This window comes from Aythya fuligula, chromosome 5, assembly GCF_009819795.1.
Source record: "Aythya fuligula isolate bAytFul2 chromosome 5, bAytFul2.pri, whole genome shotgun sequence".
NCBI lineage: Eukaryota > Metazoa > Chordata > Aves > Anseriformes > Anatidae > Aythya > Aythya fuligula.
This window is the reverse complement of record NC_045563.1, coordinates 17,724,079-17,744,848: the sequence shown is the minus strand read 5'-3', so window position 1 is coordinate 17,744,848 and position 20,770 is coordinate 17,724,079. Positions and strand designations below refer to the sequence as shown.

The window sequence follows — 20,770 nt, the reverse complement described above, 5'->3', positions numbered from 1 at the left end:
ATGGAATATCATGTCTTTATTAGAACGCATTTGTAGTATATGTTTTCAAGTTGCTGCTGTGCTTCAGTTTTTAAGGTTTTCAATGCTCAATCTGATTAGCACTCTGCTCCCATAAATAAAATACAGTAAGGATACACATGTTCTGCAATCAGTCTGCTGTGTAGCCCTCACATGGTTCAAGTTTCTAGTCTGTCTACCTGTGTTGATTGACAGGGTACCAGACAAAGCTGTGGGCAGTTGTTATTCTTTTCCTTTCTCCCCTTAAAATAATTAAAAAGGGGGAAAAAAAAAAAAAAAGGAGGAGAATTGGAACTGCTGCCAGTACTAGTACAAACAGCTTGCAACAGGTAAGTCTTTAACTTTCCACTTATGGTTTCTAGCCTGCCACAGTTCTTCAAGGCCTCTGTACAGGGAAGAGAGGAGTTCAGTGTCTCTTTCTCCATCTGATCTTAGTCTCTTTCCTAATGAGTTTTTGCACTTGACTTTCTACTTTAGTGGGGTAATGCTATTTAAAACTATAAGACCATAGTCACATCACAGCAGGACTGGGAACTTTAATATTCAAGTCAGTAAACTTAATTGTGAATGTTTGCTGCACTAAGTGTGAACAGTCTGGTACTCATGTTGTAGTTATCACACCAGTCAAGATGCAGAATGCATACTTGAACTTTTTTACTCATTTATGTCTTAATGTTTTTAATAGATATTTTGTCTCCTCTTTTTGGGACTCTTGTATCTTCTGCTCAGGTGAGTTTCTTGTGTCAGATTTACTTTGCTTGCTTATTTCACTTTGTTAACCTCAAACCTGATAATCCATGTTTGTCATGTAGCTGATGCAAGTAGGGAACTTGATTAAAATATAGAGGGAACCCTAAATGTTTTTCAACTGTCTTGGGATCGGTACTGTTTAATAGCTTTTATCAGTGACAAAATCCCACAGACAGTGGGACCGAGTGCACCTGCAGCAAGTTCACAGATGGCACTAAGCTGAGTGGTATAGTCAATACAACAGATGTAAGGGATGCCATCCAAAGGTCCCTGGACAAGCTAGGGAAGTGGGCCTATGTGAACCTAATGAGACGCAACGTGCTGCACCTAGGTTGGGGCAGTCCCATGCAGGAGTACAGGCTGGGAGAAGAACTCATGGAGAATAGCCCTGCAGAGAAGGACTTGAGGGTTTTAGTGGGCAGAAAGTTTGCTATAAGCTGGCAGTGCACGCTTGCAGCCCAGGCGGCCAACTGCACCAAAAATGGCCAGCAGGTGAAGGGAGAGGATTGCCCCCCTCTGCTCTGCCCTTTTGAAGCCCCACTTGGAGCGCTGCATCCACATAGGGGCCTCCAGCACCAGGAGGATATGGATCTATTGAAGTCCAGAGGAGGGCCACGAAGTTGATCAGAGGGCTGGAGCAGCTTTCCTATGGAGGTGTGCTGAGAGAGTTGGAGGTGTTCAGCCCAGAGAAGAGGAGGCTCCAGGGAGACCTTACTGCAGCTTTTCAGTACTTAATGGACACTATAAAAGAGATGGAGAGCAACTTGGGGGAGGGGGAGGGAGGGGAGCAAACAAACAATGACAGGACAAGGGGGAATGGTTTTAAACTAAGAGAGGGGAGATCTAGATTAGAGATCAGGAGGAAATTCTTCACTTAGAGGGTGGTAAGGCACTGGAACAGGTTGACAGGTTGCCCAGACAGTTTGTGGAGGCCCCATCTCTGGAGATGTTCAAAACCAGGTTGGATGAGGTCCTGGGCAACCTGATTCAATAGGTTGCATTCCTGCCCATGGCAGGGGGATTGGAACTGGGTGATCTTAAGGTCCCTTCCAACCCAAGTCTTTTTATGGTTTTATGAAATATAAAAATAATCCCATGTTCTTAGAATTAAATTGTTTATAAGACCATCTCACATTCTGGGAATGTGTAACTGAAAAATGCATCTTTATGTAATTGTAAGTGATTTAAAAATAAGTGTGTTGCAATCTAGGAACAATCTAGGAATATTCTTGTTAATGCTTGGAAGCTCTTCCTGTACGAAGAGATGGTTCTTGCACTGCAGCTTTTACATCGTGCATATGCGATTCTTCTTGTGTGCATGCTGAACTTTATGAACACTAATGCATTCTTTTGAAAAACTCAAATTTGTCCTTGAATTAAGAGACATGAAAGAAAGGAGTTGAAATTCAAAAATGTACTTGTTCTGAAAACATGCTGTTTGAAGTTTTTGTACTGTTTTTGTTTGTTATGATGCATCGTTGCGCATTTGTATGATATAAGTGGTAATGAGCAATAACTTTATGCATTTTTGTTGTATTCCATTGTTTTGACAAACAGTTGTTTTCTTTTTCATGAGCTTGTTTTCTTTTTTTTATGCACAAGTTTAACTACTGCATAGATGTGGAATGGCTCGTTAGACAGTATCCACAGGAATTCAGGTATGTTTATTTTCCAAAGGTGAAATAATAGCAATTTCATCTATAATAGCAAGAAATTCTGTTCATGTGAGTTCATCTTACAATTGAATTATAAGCTTTTGCTTACCCTGGGAAATTATTTTCTGATTGTGTATGTGCAGGCTATTGTTTTTTCCTTTCACACTTATTCCACATTTGTATTTCTCTATTGATTTCTTGCTTTTTTTTTTTTAAAGTATTAAATGGACAGAGTTCAGTACGGCTGGTTTCTGATTTTTATTAGTCACCATTTAGAAGACCCCACTGTGCACCAGTACTACAGTGTAGTAGATGACCTATGCAAATGGAACAAAAACCCCTGTGCCATGCAATTTACAGACCCAAGAAAAAGATAATGCATGAGGAAGGAGGGAATATAGGAGGAGCATAAGAAAACAGTGTGAAAATGATTGGGATGTTATGTAATGCCTGGAGTTGCTGGATATTGTCATGAAAGTAGTTCTTATTTCCTCGAAGTTCTACTCTGATAATGGCAACCTGCAACATGAAGTGAACTTAAAACAGGAACAGAAACTGTTGTGTATTTTTTACAGCACTCAGTAGAACAGAGTATTAGGAAGCAAAAATGAAACTACTGCTAGAATAAACCTAGCTTCTCCTTTGTTTCAATCTTTTCTGTAAATAATAAATTCTTATATCCACATTTGCTATATCAGTACTTCAGAGATCTTATTTCTGTATTTCTAGCTATACAGACAAGAGTTCCTTACAAGATCCTGTATTACTAGTTTTTATTTTCAAGTCTGATTTTCTCCATACACCTCCTGTTTTCTTTTCTATATTAAAGTGTTCTAACATCTTTCGCATAGAATTATATGGTAGTTAATGTTTTTTTCAGTTAGTTAGGCATGTAGAATTTAGTGCCATCTTTCTGATGGGCCATTGGGTTTAGGAACCAGAAGTCACAGCTACATCAGAAGCTGGTTTGGGCTGATTGCTAATTCTTTTGATGTTTTAATAGTAATATCACTTTATTTCAGGAAGAAGCCATTGTTGATAGTTCATGGTGAGAAGAGGGAATCCAAAGCTGAACTGCTTGCACAAGCACGCCCTTTTGACAACATTAGTTTCTGTCAGGTAACTGATATTTTCATCATCCTTTGGTTGAAATTAACCAGGGCAAGATCTCTGGGCTGCTGTGTGCTATGTTAATCAGGTGTTTACACTAAGTGGTAGACTAGTAACCAATTTTTTATTAATTTCAGAGTTTAAATATTCTAACAACAAATTCACGGTTTTGCATATAATTTTTTCACACATAAGAATTCAGGTGTAATCTATCCCATATGATAGACTTGGCAACGTAGTCATTCCCAAGTAGTAGGGGCAAGTTGTGTTTGTGATGGCTTTCCTGTTTGGTTGTACTGCTTCATGTACTTCCAGCAGCCCATGCATTCCATTATGCCAGTACCCAAAAATGAAATATTCATATTTACATCTGCTCTACTCATGTTAACTAGGCACAATGTTGGAGCCATCATTGACTAAAAGTTCTCTCAACATCTGTAACTTGTGTTTTATCCTTTCCCTAGAAATAGTGTTTTAAATGTCCTTCTTGATAAGAGCAAAGCAATGAATAAAAAAAGCATTTCTGTCCCTGGCTTCTGGCCTTTTCTTCAGCCACTAAGCTGTTTGTGACAGTTATATGCTTCAGAATGACAGAATGGCTGATGCTGGAAGGCGCCTCTGGAGGCCATCTGACTCAACCCCCTGCTCAAACAGGGCCACCCAGAGCAGGGTGCCCAGGACCATGTCCACATGGCTCTAAAGGCCACTCAGGAGGGAGACTCCGCAGTCTCTCTGAGCAGTCTGTGACAGTGCTCAGTCACCTGCGCTTCCCGGTGTTCAGACAGAAACCCTTGTGTTCCCATTTGTGCCTGTTGTCTCTTACCTGGTCCATGGGCACCACTGAAAAGAGCCTGCCTCCATCTTCTCTGCACCTTCCCTTCAGGTATTTAAGGATCCCCATGTGAGTCTTTACCTCTCTAGGCTGAACAGTACCAGCTCTCAGCTTCTCCTCATGGGAAAGATGCTTCAGTCCCGTCATCATCTTCATGGCCCTCTGTTGGACTCTGCAGCATGTCTATGGCTCTCTTGTGCTGGAGAACCCTGAACTGTTCACAGTACTCCTGTTGTGGCCTCTGCAGTGCTGAGCAGAGAGGAAAGGTCACCTCCCTCAACCTGCTAGCAATGCTCCCACTAGTGCAGCCTATCAGTAGTTTCCTTTTCTGCAAGGGCACGCTTCTGGTTTCTGGATCCCTAGGTCTGTTTCTGCAAGGCTGATTATTTCTGAAAATATTGCTGGGTAAAGAAATTTTGTTGTAGCAGATCCAGCAAACAATTTCACTGCAACTTCTAATACAGTTTCTAGCAATTAGTATATTTAAAGGTGATAGAGGATAACGTATTTTGTGATCTGTCCACTAGAGAGCAGTGAAATGAAACTAAATATGAAGCACCCTTCCGCCTTTAACATTCTTGCATATGAGATGTGCACAACAGCAATTTTTAATGATTGACTCTTTCATTTTGTAGGCTAAACTGGATATTGCATTTGGAACTCACCACACGTAAGTAGCAGCTGTGAAGCAGAATGTTCCCCTTCTAAAGACGACCCTAGAGCTGATACATGCAGTTACTGCGTTCAGTGTAGCAACTAGAATCTAATGTCAGAAAGTACTTAGAGAACAGAAAGATAGATTATTACTGTATGTGAAGACAGAATTCTGAAGGAAAGGCCTAATATATTGATGAAATTTGAAAGTGATGTCTTTCATGTTGTATATCTCTATTTCATGTATCTGCGAGTTATTTTAAAGCTATAAAATGGGGTTTCATAGAAAAATTGCAGAGTCTTAAAGATAAATTTCCTTCATTGTTTTGTATTTATAAGTGAGAGGTTTGTTTGTTGTTTGATAGGAAACAAATGAAGTAAGATGAGGCGTGCCAGTTACACAACTGGAGTCAGTGAACTGTAGGTATTGGCTGTTAGTACCTCATGCTTTGATGCCAAAAGTATAATGCAGACTTTATCAGCCGTTGGTAGGCTGGATAGAACACTAATTTACAGCTCTTTGTCTACATCAACTGCAAAAAATCTGGAAGCAATTACTGAATTTGGGTTTTTTTCAAAGGAAAATTTGAGTTTGATATTGTGGGAGTGTCACAGATGAAATGTCATAGATTGCAAGCAACAAGTAAGAAAAGATTCAGTGTCATATTTTGTACAGTGAAGACCTTTGTGAAGATCTTCTGGTTTCAGGGCAATCCAGTGCTTTTTATGAATCAATCATTTTGACAATTCTCTTATAAAATACAGCTTTTTTTTTATCTGCAAAGTAATATCTTTATTTGAAAGAACATAGCAAATATTGTTCTGAAAGGATTCATTGTTGCTTTTGGAAGTCAGTCATGGGAGATATGAAGCTGTACTCGGGAATAAATCATGATGTTGACAATACACAGCAATAGTTTAATGACATGCAAGTTTGGCATGTGTGTAGGGCAAAACACTTCAACGCTACTTTTTATGGAGAACAGAATAAGTCTTTTGAAATTGATCTTCTTGGAGCATTTTAGAGAGTTATTAGGTTATTTCCTACTCAGTGTGCTTGAAGCAAATAAAGTGTTATTCTATTTTTAAGGAAGATGATGCTGTTGTTATATGAAGAAGGTCTTCGAGTTGTGATACATACATCCAATCTTATTGCTGATGACTGGCATCAGAAAACTCAGGGGTAAGTAACAATCTCTAGCAGGTCTTTTGATTACTTGCTATTGAGTTGTCAGTTTGTATGGCTTGCTCTGTGTTAGAGGTCTGTTTTCTTGGTTGTGCTAGATATGCAACTCCTCCTGTCATTAAACACCCAAATATGTTGAAAATCAGGCTTTACGTAAGTACTAAAGAGAATTTAAGTCACTGAATCATTTTTGACTAATGTGTCAAAACAACTGGAAATATGTATTTTAGGCCTTATTGTCTTTACTGGAAAATAATCAGCAATTGGAGCATATGAACCTCAACTGACCTGATGACGTAATAAACACATGATAATCCTTGTACTTTAAATTGTGCAAAGATCTGTTATATAGTAGGTAGTATGGAATTCTCCCCTGGGGAGTTCTGAGGATGTGAGAAATGAGGGACATTCTTACAGTCATTGGAGCATTTCTGATGCAATTTAGAAATATACCTATGTGCTCGTGACTACTTATTTTGAGATACCGGAAGTATTCACTGGGAAAATGAGATGCCTGTAGCAGAGACTTGTAAACGTTCTTTGCTCAGTGCTATCACTGGCAACAACGATTCTTAGCTCTGTGCCAGACTGATGTTGTGAAATGTATAAGTACTGTTACAGGAATCACATTGTCAGGGCTAAGGATCTGTCAGTTTTAGATTATCAAATCTAGCTAAGATCTGTCGATCTATTCAGTTTTGCAAGTCCAGCCATTTTTTAGCTTGTGTACAAGGCAGTTCATCAAAATCAGCTCTGAGGTACATATATCTTGATGTCATACATCAATCTTAAGACTTTTTTTTATTTTTATTCCTTTTTATAAATAAACCATAAGATCTCAAACATTGAATGATATGGAAGAGGCTGAGGATAGTTTTCCAATAGACACTAGGTTTCATGAAATGAAGTTATCACTTAAAAATAGGAAAAGGATTTTTTTTTTGAGGCATGCAGTTTATCTGTGAGCTCCTTGCAAAAGGATGCTCCAGATAATTAAAAATTTAAATGTGTTTGGAGGGAAGTGGAGTCAAAATCCGTGTGAGAATACTGAAAAATAGGTAGTAGCTTCCTGAGATGGAGTAGTTGCTCACCTTTTACACATCTGAAGTCTTGGACAGTCCCAGGGGACGTGTAAGTTTACTACTTTTCATAGGTATCTGCTACTTCTGGAGACAGGACAGTAGATCCAAACATCCAGTGCTACAAGTCTTAACACTGTTAAGATTTAAAAAATCTATAAAAATAGATCTAGAATGGTGGTAGCTGTCAAGGCCTGATCTCTGGTTGCTTTCTACTGTAAATAAAATTCATGTCCTGAGCTGACTGTTACTTTAAACTCTGACTAGTATCAGATCTCTTATTATGCTAGGACTAAGTGAAATATTAATAATACTATTATAATGTTGATATAACAGCCTTCTGTTCTCTTGACCCTTTTCTGGGAGCATTTTTAGTTAGTGCTCCACAGTAGTCTAGGATTTAAGATTTCTTAGTCAAATGACTTGAAATTGGCCTTTCAGATGTCACCGTCATCTTGATACCATCTTACTACCAATAAATATGACAAAATTTTGAGGCTTTTCACTTGTCTGAAGCAAGTTCTTATAAGGTTTGAGTGGCAGAGGTACAGCCATTGATTTCTTGCCTTTAAGTCTTTTACTTCGGGATGGCTTCAGTATTTTTGACAGCCAGCTTTTCAGAAAGCCAAGAAGGCATGAAAATACTTACATGGGGTGCTTAACGTTGTCCTACTTGTCAAACATGAAAAATAATTTTTAGCTCATGCACACTTCAGTAATATGAAATGTTACCAATATGATGGGTCACAGGATCCTGTATGTTTTATTGACTCCTGAATTACAAAGGATAACATCAATGTTTTTGTGGAGCTGACACTGCAGAACATTTGGCTTTCATGGCTATAAGAATGTGTGACTGGGAAGAACTGCTAGATGGTTTTGCCCTGTATAGTACCCACCCCATTTTATTCTGATGGAAATCCTGGAGAGGCAAGTTACCATAAGGTAATTTTAAAGCCATATAGAACTTTCAGACTCTCTAATAGGATTTTTTCTATGTCTCTACAAAACCAGTAACTTAGAATGTGTTGCAGTGTTCTATTCATACTGAAAGTATTGATGGAAAGCTAACTGGTCAGTAAATCTAAGCTTGGCCTCTAAGAGTAGAGAAATCTGTAAGCATCTGCATGGGTAAATGTGTTTACATTTGTTGTTTTTGTTTGAAGTTACTGGTGTTGTGGTACTGACCATAAGACTTGATGATTCTGTAGTTGTAAAGCAATGGTAAGTTGCGTTATCTTCAGTAGCATCACAGTAAACTAAATCTGTCAAGAAGTCATTTAGGATCTTCAGATCTGCTTTAATGACTTACTAAAACCTTGTGATAATGTGTGGTGTCCTTTTTGTGCCTTTGTTTTTAGAATATGGCTAAGCCCTTTATATCCAAGGCTACCTCAGGGAAAAGCTGGTTCTGCTGGTGAATCTGAAACTAACTTTAAATCTGACCTGATAAGTTACTTGATGGCTTACAATGCTCCTACACTCAAGGAATGGGTAGATGTGATTCAAGAACATGACTTATCAGAGACAAGGTATCTCTTGTATTTTTTGTTTATAGTTGTTTGCATGCTTTCTTCCCCCTAATTAAGGCTCTGTGGCTAACATCTATTAGCCAACAAGTTTGTTCCTTAACCTTAGTTGTTTTCAGGATTAACAGTTCAAATATGGGTCTGACTATGGGCAGTTGTCAATGGAGCAACAGACTTGATGAGCTGCTCATTCTGGAATTTGAAGACCATGTAGTCCAAAACAGATATTCTCAGCTTTAATAAAAAAAAAACAAAACACAGAAGCACTCATTTCTGGATAAACTATCACTTAAGTATGTATGTGCTAATGTTTTTGTCATTTTGCTTTGTAAGGAGTTCCCTTTAAATCTTTTATGCAGACTGTTGAGTTAATCAACTTCTAGTTTAATAAACATGAAAAAAGTGCATCAACAGTAACTTGACAGAGGTGGCCCTAAGTGATGGGGACATGGGGTTTCTTTTAAGTTGGTCTGGGTTAAGTATTTGCTCCAATAAAATTAACAGTGGGGGAAAAAAGAGTTGTATTAGATTCTCTCATATGAGAGATCATATAAGCAAAGGTTATTGTAATGAGGATTGTATGCAGAAGCCTATTCTTAACTTTAAGACAGAGCTTGATCCATTAATCTATGTGTAGAATTTGGCCCATTAGTCATAGATTGTGTGCAATATGCTATATTATGTTGAGCAATAGCATAGCTTGTCTTGAAACAGTCTTCTCTAATATTACACTGTTATTATTACTTTAAAAAAAAAAAGCGCATTCATTTAATTCACATCTAATAGATACATCTAGCGCTTCTACAGAAAGACAGTAGTTATTTCAGAAAGAATAAATTTCCTTGGCAACTTAATAGTTCTGCAAGCCAGCAGAAATGTTCAGGGGGAAAAAAAGCTGAAAATGACCTTTTGGGCATAGAGACTGAAACCATATCTAGCTCAATATGTAAAATGATGTGCCTTTTTCATTCAGATAAAATCTTACAAGATCATAAAGAAAGGCGTAGCCTATAGTGAGCTGAGCTCACCTGAGCTTCTGTTTTTGTACACTTGATGAGCTTCAGCTTGGACAGGTCAGGTGAGCCTTAGCTGATGTGAGTTTATGCATGGTTTAGGAAAGAGGCACTTCCTAGGATGTGGATCAGTTCCTTGCTGTATAAAATATGTAGGGATATTCCTGGATAGAACTAGGATTGAGATGCAATGAGGAACAGCTTCTTAAATGAAGATTCTGGGCAAGTTTCCATTCTCAGGACAAAGTCAAAAAGATTACTAAACCATTATTAGAAAGTTTAAAAAAGCTGCACTTTGCTTCTGAGCTGTTAGGTACCTGGATGAAATCTTTACCTAAACCTCTTGATTTGTATGTAACAGTAGATTGGCTTTACTCAAAATTACATGCCCAATCAAGTGCAAATAATTCTCATTTGGCAAAGACTTCTGACTATACCTGTCTCTTGCGGTTTTGTGCACAGAAACAGGTACAGTTCATGCCTCTGCTATAGATCAGCCTGGTGGTGCATGACAGCCATGCAGGATTCTAATAGTTACATACCTGAAAATCTTCTTTTCTTCATATTGTAAGTCCTGAGTGAAATATTAAATACTACTTGAGCTATGCAAGGAAAACTTATTAGCATATCTTGAAATTTCACAAACCAAAATACTTCAAAATCTGTTATATATGGTACTTAATTGCTTGGTATTCTTATTTTTGTAATCCTAAACAGAAGACATGGCCCTCTGCTATGATGTGCAGTACCTTCCATTTCCTGGTGTTAAAGTAGCTCTTCCCATTGACTTGATTCCCACTGGTTGTATGTTGTTTTTTTTCTTGTGGGAGTAGCAAAGCTGCAAATAACTTGGTATTTTTTCCTTTCTGTAGAGTTTATCTGCTTGGTTCTACCCCTGGACGATATCAAGGTATTGATAAAGAAAAGTGGGGTCATCTTAGGCTCAGAAAGGTACTAAAACTGTAACCTCTTTTGTTAGTATTATTTTAACTGTAAGTGTATTTTCAGAGCATTCTTTAGTTCCTTTTAGCTTTTCCAGCTGTGCTCTGTAATATTTGAAAAAATTGATACAGTTTAAATTAACAAAAAACATAAGCTTGCAATTTACAGCAGTGTAGGTCTTGCATGTTATGTTTCTGAGCTCTATTATCAAACTCAGCTTGCTGTCTGAAGTGTCATGCCCTTAGAGATATCTGAGGAAGCCCCATCACTTAAATGACTTTATCTGTTCTTGACATTTGTAAAAAGTTTGCTATCAAGATCCAGCCTTCTGTGACTGGGTATCAAACATGGCCTTTTTCAGAGGCTTTTTCTGAGGAATGAGGTGTTGATAAAGACTTCCCTGCATGCAGGGATCAGGCTTGTTTAATTCACTTAACTGTTAAAAATTAAGTATTTTTGTTTAACTATCTAGCCAAAAACGTGGAATTAAAAAAAAACACTTTGTGTACAGCTGATGTTATCCTTTCAGTCAGATTTTTAGTGTTGTTCTTCTATATTTAAGATCTTGACTTTTTATTTTTAGTAAATAATTAGAATTTTTTAACCCCCTGCATTATTTAAATAAGCTACAATAGTAATTAATTGTACAATATTGCATATCAAGATTTTCTAGGGTTCCTTCTTTTTCAGTCTTCAGTATTAACAGGTGACGTGAAATACCTTACTTAAATGCTTCTCATATCTGGGGAATTTTCAGTCTGCATCTCCTGATGAAGTGGTTTTGTTTAAAATTCCATGCTGTATTTTTGATGGTATTATCCAGAAATTCTGGTACTGTCCATGGCAAACTTCAGTGGTGTATAAAATATCAATTTATCACTTTGTATTGAAAATCAAACCTACTCTTTTGGACTTCCTCTCAAGGGTAGAGTATACCCTGTCTGATGTATGTCACCTGCATAGTTTTTCTTGCCTGTAAGACACTGAATGAAAATGAAATAAACCAGAAAAAAGTAAAGGATAAAATTCTTGTCACTGTTTGTTTTTTAAGATTAATTTCTTTAATAACAACATAGGTATGACTGGTAATGCTACAATGAACCCCTTTAGGCATAAGTGCCCTACCTAGAGTGAGGAGAGGTTGCTACTACATAAAATTTAGTATATGCTTATATCTATCTGGTTATAATGTGACTTTAAATTCCATTCACAGCTTAAGAACAACGTGAGAAGAAAACTGAAATAATTCATTTAAATTGTTCTGGTTTTCCTGTCATTACATCTGGGGCTTTACAATGTGAGAATTTGAAGGTCAACAACCACCATATATAAAAAGACTTTTAACGTCTGAAGTTTGTATTTCCTGTTTTTAGGAAAAGCTCCCAAAATTCTTTTTACCAGTAATTTAAGGGTTGGCTCTGATGCTTTTGGATAAAACTGGTGATGTTTGATCTTCTAAATGAGCAGTTGGTTTACTTGGAGATCCTGATGACTTTTTTTAATTGCCAAGTTAGATAGTACGAATGCTAATCTTTGTTTTCAGAAGTGAATACAAGCTCTTAAGGCTTTCTTCCTGTTGAATGTGTTACTGTTTTAATTTTCCTCACTAGCTTTTGAAAGAGCATGCTTCATCAGTACCCGCACAGGAGTCTTGGCCTGTTGTTGGACAGTTTTCAAGCATTGGATCAATGGGAGCTGATGAGTCCAAATGGCTGTGTTCTGAGTTCCAGGAGAGTCTGGTGGCCGCAGGCAGCAGAGCGACAACTCTCCTTAAATGTGATGTTCCGGTCCATTTGGTATGTCTCTTAGGTGCTAATTTTTAAGTCAAGTGCAACTTTATTCTGAAAAATTAAGCTTTTAGTATTTTGTAACATTGGAAATAAGTAGCATGTAACAAGTTTACTTTAAGATTTTTTTTTTACTTGAAAATTGACAGCATATATATTTAAAGCTGCATTATTAAAGCTAACTTTTTTTTTTCCCTCCATGAAGGTTTATCCTACTGTGAACAATGTGAGGCAAAGTCTGGAAGGCTATCCTGGTAAGCAGATAAGCAAAAAGAAGTACATTTAGTTTTTTGTGGTCAGTGTCTTGCAAAATCATTTCAGTGGTTGCTATTTGAGTGAACCTGAAGTTGTCATCTTGCTGATAACTTGTTTGAACAGCTTGCAGTAGTATCCTTGTAGTATTTTAATATTACTGGGGTTCTGACTCTGGATTTTCTGCTCTAATTGAGTAGAAATACCTTTGTGGGCACTGGTGTGTTTGATGTGTTAATCTGTATAGTTATGTTTATATATCAGCTCTTGACTGGAGTTAGAACAGTGCTTTGATTTTTGGCAGAAAGCTCCCATTTTTTAGTGTTCATACTTCAAGTTCACCTTGCCTTCTGTGCAGCATTCTACACATCAGAAAATGTGTTTTACTGCTTGTTATTTTTAATACTGCAATATGCAATTGGTATGATCAGTCTTCCCACATCTATCTTCATTAAATATTTGTGCAGAAATCATAGCCTCAGCCAACCTGAAAGAGGAAGAGGTACTGTAGTGTTTTGATGCAGTAAAGCTCATTTCTTGAAAGCAAACACTTGGGGCTTACAAACATGCATGCCAAGGTTGATGTCATTGTGAGGCCACTGATCAGTCTTCAGGAGGTCATGACAATTGCATGAGATTTGTAAGGACTGAAAGGAAGGAATTATTTCCTATCTTCGGGAAGGGTAGGAAAGAAGGATATGAGGACATACAGGCAGGCCAGCCAGTCTCACAGTGATCCTTGGGAAGGTGATTCAGAAAGAAATTGATTGGGAGTAGTCAGCGTGGATTTTTAAAGGAGGGATTTTTACAGGAGAAATGATGTTTAACCAAGTTGATGTCCTTCTGTGATGACTCACTTCATGAATGAGAGGAGTGCACTGGATGTTGTTTAGCTCAACTTCAGTAAGGCTTTCATCATGACTTCCTATAACAACCCTACAGATATCTAGCCTTTACTTCATCAAGTTGAGTGGAGGCTGAGGTGGGCTAGAAACGAGCTGAGCTACCAGTCCCAAAATGTTGTGATCAATGGCATGAAGCACAGCTGAAGGTCAGCCACTAGTGGTGTGTGCAAAGCATTGATATTAGGACCAAGTATTTAGCATCTCCATGAAGTGCCAAGATGGTGGGGTGGAGTTCCTGCTCAGTAAGTTTGCAAATGATATAAATCAGAGGAGTGGTTGATATATTTGTTGATTGTGCTGCCCCTCAGAGGAATCTATACAGGCTGGAGATTGAGGCTGACAGGAGCTTGATTAAGGTCAGTGAAGGGCAGTGCAAAGTCTTGTACTGTATGGGAATAACACCAGGTACCAGGACGTACTGGTGGCTGGCCAGTGGAAAGCAGCTTTGGAGAAAGCAATTTGGTGCTCATTAAGTTGAAGATGAAACAGCAGTTCACCCTCATGACAAGAAAGTCAGCAGCATCCTGGGCTGCACTGAGAGGAGTGTTGACAGCAGGCTGAGGAAAGTGATCCTTCCTCTCTGCTCAGCACGGGTGAGACCACACCTGTGAGAGAGCGCTATGTTAGGGACTTTCCAAGATTTTGTGAGAAGTCCTTATGGCTTCTTGAAGGACAAGTTGAATGCATTAAGTTCTGCATCACGTTTCTAATACACAGCACTGATATAATTCAGTATGTCACAAGTGATTTGTCTACGTTAAATTCATTCCAAGAAATTAGTGTGTGTTAGTCAAAGACCAGATCCAATACAAATACAATTTCAACTAAAGAGATTTTGCTTTTTAAAATGTTTTTTTTTTTTCTTTTCTGAATGCTGCTTGCTTTACACCCGCTTGCTTCTGTGAGTAATGATTGTTGATATCAAGTGGTATCGTAACAAAGCACCAATGCACATTTTCTTTTAAGAGGACTTAATTCTAGAGCCTGTGTTCTAGAAAGAAAGAACAAGTGTAAATCTGCTACTTTGTGTTCAGGGACTTGCTACATCTTAAGAATTGGGAGGGGAAAAAATATATCTTTGGAGCATGTAAATTTTCCAAAAATAAGTCATGAGGATAGAGATAACATACCCCAAGTCTGCATGTTTTGTTTTTTGTTTTTTTTTCAGAATGTCTTTCAAAATGTCAATATAGGTGTTCTATATTTTTTTCCAGCTGGTGGTTCCCTTCCATACAGTATACAGACAGCGCAGAAACAGCTGTGGTTGCATACTTATTTTCAGTAAGTTAAACTCTTCTTTGATTTTGTTTTAGACTCTTACATTTAAACTAAAACTTCTGTATGTTTGAGTGTTAAAAGCAAATTAAGTGGCAGTGATAAGAAGCATGGAATCTTTAAACTCCTTAAAATAAAAGCCTCTAAGTACTTATTTGCTGGTCTCATCTCCAAAGTGTGGATAAAACATGATGTTCTTATACCTGCAAAAATACAGAGTACCATTGCAAATGAAACAAGTAGTCGTATTTTGGGTTCTGTAATCTTCTATTTAGGCTTTCCTTCTCTGCATTGGAATCAAGTTACTTTTTTAGTGCAGTTGTGCTTCACTTTTCTACTTATGCCTCACTGTTAACAGGAGTTCAGCTGAGGCACAGCAGCGTTAGGCTTTGTTTGTTTCAAATGGAGCAGTCTTGCTCTAAAAATTCTCAGTTCCTCATGGTAATGCCATCTTTTGTCAAAGGTGTCTGACGTTTTCCATTAAAAGCTTCTATTTTCACTTGCTACTAATTTTTGCCAAACTCTAACCATCTGACAAAACCAGAGCCAGATGTCTCCCTCAGGCTGGATCTTTTTAAAATTTTAATTGTTTTTTTTGAGAACAATGGGAAAAGTTGTTTTGTGCAGATCAAAAAAAAAAAAGTCAAAATCTGGTAACATCTTACAAGACCACTGGTTTCCATTCATTTCACCAGAAACTTTAACTCTTCCAGGCGGAAGCTGTTCCAAGATACTTAGCCCACATTGAAGTACAGCCAGAATTGATGGAGATACTGTAAATATTCAGAGGGCTAGGAATACAACTGCTAGTTGCAGAGAGCATCCCCCATTCTGGAGTGAGCATGATTGCTACTGTGAGCCTTGCTGGCCAATGTCCAGCCTCAGTTCTCCTTCTGTAAGCATATACTTCATAAGAATCTTACTGGAAGAAAACCAATTCTGTTCAATTAGTCTCTTTAGCACACAGAACATTCCTTGGTAATAACATTCATCGTATTATTCCTGTTCAATAAGAACACTCCACATACCTGTCTCATTGAATATATTCATGTCCTTCTCTGGCAGCAAAAGAGCTGTTTTAAATTCATCTGTTGAAGTGGTTGCAAATGACAAGTGGCCCTGCATAATTGGCTCTGTAGTGAGTGTCCAGATGTAGATTCTTATCCTGCAGTAGTAATACAAGACACTGGCACTTGAGGAGAGCCTGCATGTAAGCTGTTAACACAGTGGATGACAAAACATGACAATGCATGGTAGTAACCTGAGAGAGAGAAAAAATAGTAGGTCCCTTTTCAGTAATATTAAATATAAGATAACCTATTTTAAAGACTTGAAGGCTTTGGGCAGTAGAGGAAATAGAAGGAATTTGTCTTTACCTCACTGGAACATAATGCAAAACCATTAAGGAAGTAGGGAACCTACCAGGATTGAAAGAAGAGAAATACATCATACTTAAAGCAAGGGTGAAGGAATAGCTCCTTTTTAGAAGCACGGAGAGATCTACGGAGTAGGAAAATTGTGGTCTATGTTGTCCTCTAAAGAGGTAGAACCTATGCAAATTTTTATGTCTACGGACCGCTTTTCTTAATTCTTCTAGCAGTTGAGTGTAATATAGCTCTGAATTGTGATTTCTCAGAAGTAATTTCACAAAAGAACAAGATGACTAAACTTAATATCGATTTCATTTTTCTTACCAGAACAGAACAAATGAAAACTAGACTACTCTGTTAAATTAGCTAGTGCATAAGTGGTACAATCGCTCAATTTTTCTTTGATAGAGTGGCTGTCTTTTCCATTCAGCATTACTCATTGATAAGGAGAAACACATAATCCTCAATGATTTCATTACTACTTTTTGCAGCAGTTGATTTTCTTAAGAGTACATAGAACATTGCATTTTAATGCTAATTTTAATTGAGCGATGTTTAATAGCATGTCTTATGTTTATGCAGTTACCTTGTCAAATACTTATTTTCAAAACATTAAAGTTGGCTTGACAAAACCTTGTTTGACTTGTCAGTGACAAGTCTGTAATTGGTTATATTGTCTGTTTTTAGAGCATTGTGTATTCTTTAGGCCTTTAGAGTTTTGAAGAAGAATAATCTCTTCTCAATTTGAAGAACAACAGCCATTCCCTTAACATCATAAAAGATGAGAGATGAAGCATTTACACAGAGGACCTACTGTTCTCTTGTGGTGGAGATTAATGGTATGAGTTCTCTTCACTATGTTCTAGCCTTCTTGCTAGTGTTTCAAGATAGAAAGCCCATTCACTATTTGAAGTTAAGAACTAAATGATGAAAGAGGTGATGTTGTAGAAAATGAGTTATTCATGGCTCTGCTTCTGTGTTGAATGTGTTTGCATTGGATTTATTTTCAGGATGTTAGGATTATCTGGCTTCCCTGTCTCAGTAGCTCGACTTGAAAAGATGGGGTGGAGGGAAGTTGTGTTTGCTCCTTTACATCATTTGTGCCAGAAATGTCAGGCATTAGTGGTGAATGATATTTTTTGTATGCCTTCCAGCTAAATGCACTGCAATTGCAGTGTCTCTTATTTTCAAACTCAGAAATTTACCAGATAGTAAAACACTTTTTATCACAAATATTAAAACTAATTAAAAAAAAAAATACTTCTGAAATACTACAAGTAAATGAAGTGATAATTTGTGAGCATTCTTATCTGTAGTGCTGCACAAATATATTTTGCAAAAAAAAAAAAAAAACCACAAAAAAGCAACAATTATGTGAAACTCAAAGACAGCTATTGGAAAAAGAGAGGGACAGGGCAGGTAAAAACTCTGTGTTTTAAGAGTAGGAAAGTAGGGGGACCCTTCAATTCAATGCTTTGACTTAGTTACACCTAATCATAAATGTGTAATTTAAAAAAAACTTTGGACTGAAATGCCACAAAAGACTGAGTAGTAAGTTAGTGATAAAAATTTCAGGAATAGTGTGGTCTGAAGTCAGTTAAGCTAGTAAAATCTTAAAACAGCAAAAAGCTCTCATGTTTTACTGGTCAAATAGTTGATTTAAATCTACCCGTACAACTTTTCCTTACTCACACTTGTGCCTTCAGTTTAGACTATACTGTGACCCATCTAACTGTCAAGAAAATAACTACTTTAAGCTGTGGTTTTGGTCCATAAAGTACATCAAAGCTAGTTTCATTTAACTTACTGTATTTACTGTGAGACTGAATTTTGAGAGATTGAATATGCTGGAAATTTTATTGCAAGATGATACCAGCCCTTTCTGCAATCTCTGCCAGCTACACTGATGAAAAGTTTACAAATCAAAATGTGTTAAGTCAGTTCTACTAGAATTAGCCTCAATTTGTTATATTATTATATGTTCTTTTATTTATTTTTTTTGCCCTCTTCTAAACAACTGATCTCATATCTTCAGGCTTTTTTTTTTTTCAGCTATTTTTTCAGCTATTATCAAAGCATATCTTCAGCTATTTTTTTTCTAAAACATGTCAGGACAGTTTCATGATGAAGTTGAAATTTAGCTGTATTAAAAATCAGAAATGCCTGACTGAAACCCCTTCCAATTCATTCAATTTGTCATTCTGGTAAGCAGTTCAGTTACGTGCTTGCTTTTAGGCTGAATTGAGAACATTTCTTAACTACCTCTTTGCTAATAGCGATTTTGCTAAAAGCATCTGAGATTTTCAGTGAGATAGTAAATAGTATATCACTAAAAAGAACATAATCACTTTCCTCTTCTTATCCATATATATTAGAACTGCCCTACTGAAGGAAGTATGGCCAAAATATATGTTCTCTTATTTTAACTTTCTGGAATACTGGTTTCAATTGCTTTTAGTTACTACAGTAATTTAAGTACAGTTAGCATTATGTAGGTGGAAGAGAAGTGGTAGTACTGCTAAAATGCAGTACTTAATTGTGTCTTTCTGAGATAAGGAGGTAAGAAGGATTTAGACAGATATTAACTACAAAGATACTGGGATATGGGGAGAGAAATTTGTGTTCAAGTAAGGTATTGAGATGAAAAATCTTTCTTTAAAAAAGGCGTTTCATTGCTGGTTCTATTTCTTCCTGCTTTTCACTTCTATAATCTTACTGGAACATCTTAACTTTCTTTGTGCTTTAAGTTTTCTTCTGCGAAGATGGGAGGTAATGTTTGCCTGAACTGCTAGTTGTGAGATGAAAGATGTTAACAATTACTCATGGTATTGTTACATAGTATGTATGATGTGAAATAATGTAATATACTTCTATAGAAGTTTGAGTTCTGTGGGGGACCACTAGTTAGCTGTTTTACATATCTTAGCCTACTCTTCAGAAAACAACTTCAATGTGGTATGCATCAAAATAGAAGTTTTGAGCAGTGTTTCAAGTCTTGCCTTTTCAGAATATTGTGCCAGTTCTGCAAAACGGTAGGTTTTCATCTGAGGATAGGCATGTTAAAGTAACCTAATCTCAACTGCTGAACTGCAAAGCCTATTGACTTACTTGCGTGAAAGTTAGTCCTGAAAGTCAGTTCAAGTAATTCAATCATTCCAGGCCTTCCACTTCCTGAATTTTCTTAGGCTTTTAAATGAACAAAGCTCACTTGAGGTTTTTGAGAGCTGATAAATTCTTTTTGATCAACCTTTTAGAAAAGAATGCCAAACTAGTAAAAGAAGATTGTGACAACCAAAACCAGAGCATATTAATTAGTATTACATTCCGAACCTAGGGAAGACAAGTCTCTGGTTTAATGTAGGTGTATTTGGAGGCCCTCTCACTTCCTGATTTTGAGTGAGGCCTAACAGTTAAATGGAAAGTGCTTGTGGACACCATGGTTACACACCTTCAGTTCTGTACATACCTTTACTGGTTACTTGCAGTTGAGTTCTGACAACCAATAATTGATGTTGAATTACCCTAGCAATGGTTTATGGTTTTGAACTGGTTAGTGTGTGTGTGTGTATATATATTTAACCTCTACTGTGTTAAGTCCTCAAGTTTCTGAGTGGCTTAGGGGCATAGAGAAGGGAAGAGAAAGGATAGTGTAATTGATCTGCTCCCTGCTTCTACTTTATGTTTAATGCATTGTAATAACTTTGGGGAATTCTGCAAGGCTTAATTTGGTGCCAAGACAAAGCTCATTTGTTTAAAGGCATAACCATTGATTGTCTTCAAAGAAGGAAAATTGGCTGGAAGTTTGGACTTCGTTTCTTGAATGCTGTTTGGAGTGGAAGAATGGAAAACTCTTTAGGGGATTCTAATACACTGAGGAGAACGTCTGTCAGGGTTGTTTGTAGTAAGAAGAATTATCCTGCCTGTTCAGCTTACATTAAGATTGTGGATTTCAAGATTAAAAATTAAGTTTAATGAGGTATTTCAACCTTTTCTGTAAGGTATACAAGTATTAAATGTGGTAAAGAAAGATAGTATCAAAACATGGCATTGTAGCATGGTGAGTATGTGTGCATTTTGTTTTTTAATCAAAACACAGATATCTGAAAAAACATTCATTTTCTTCTGTTTCTCTAGCAAATGGTCAGCAGAAGTCTCGGGTCGAAGTCATGCTATGCCTCACATTAAGACATATATGAGACCCAGTCCTGACTTCAAAAAGATTGCATGGTTTTTAGTTACAAGGTAAATAACTAACTATACACCTCTCACTTTTACATGGCTTCATTTTTTAAGTTCTCATAAATCGCAGGCACAGGTGAGTTACTACTGTAATCATACTGCTATAATTAGTATTAGGAACTTTTGTCAATATATAATGTTTTTTGATACATTCTCAGGGACTTTCTTTTTAGA

The 20,770-nt window shown here is 37.1% G+C and overlaps 1 protein-coding gene across 2 annotated transcripts in view; it reads left to right on the top strand.

Annotated features, from left to right (window-relative positions):
* Positions 1–20,770, top strand: part of TDP1 (tyrosyl-DNA phosphodiesterase 1) — a 42,214-nt gene that overhangs the window by 1,692 nt on the left and 19,752 nt on the right. For both annotated transcript variants that reach the window (XM_032189076.1, XM_032189075.1), the window contains exons 3-13: positions 704–747; positions 2,371–2,426; positions 3,446–3,542; positions 5,001–5,035; positions 6,110–6,202; positions 8,646–8,816; positions 10,699–10,777; positions 12,379–12,564; positions 12,761–12,809; positions 14,927–14,993; positions 20,492–20,599. In XM_032189076.1, the coding sequence (XP_032044967.1) occupies positions 704–747; positions 2,371–2,426; positions 3,446–3,542; positions 5,001–5,035; positions 6,110–6,202; positions 8,646–8,816; positions 10,699–10,777; positions 12,379–12,564; positions 12,761–12,809; positions 14,927–14,993; positions 20,492–20,599 (985 nt within the window). The remainder of the gene's footprint in view (positions 1–703; positions 748–2,370; positions 2,427–3,445; positions 3,543–5,000; positions 5,036–6,109; positions 6,203–8,645; positions 8,817–10,698; positions 10,778–12,378; positions 12,565–12,760; positions 12,810–14,926; positions 14,994–20,491; positions 20,600–20,770) is intronic.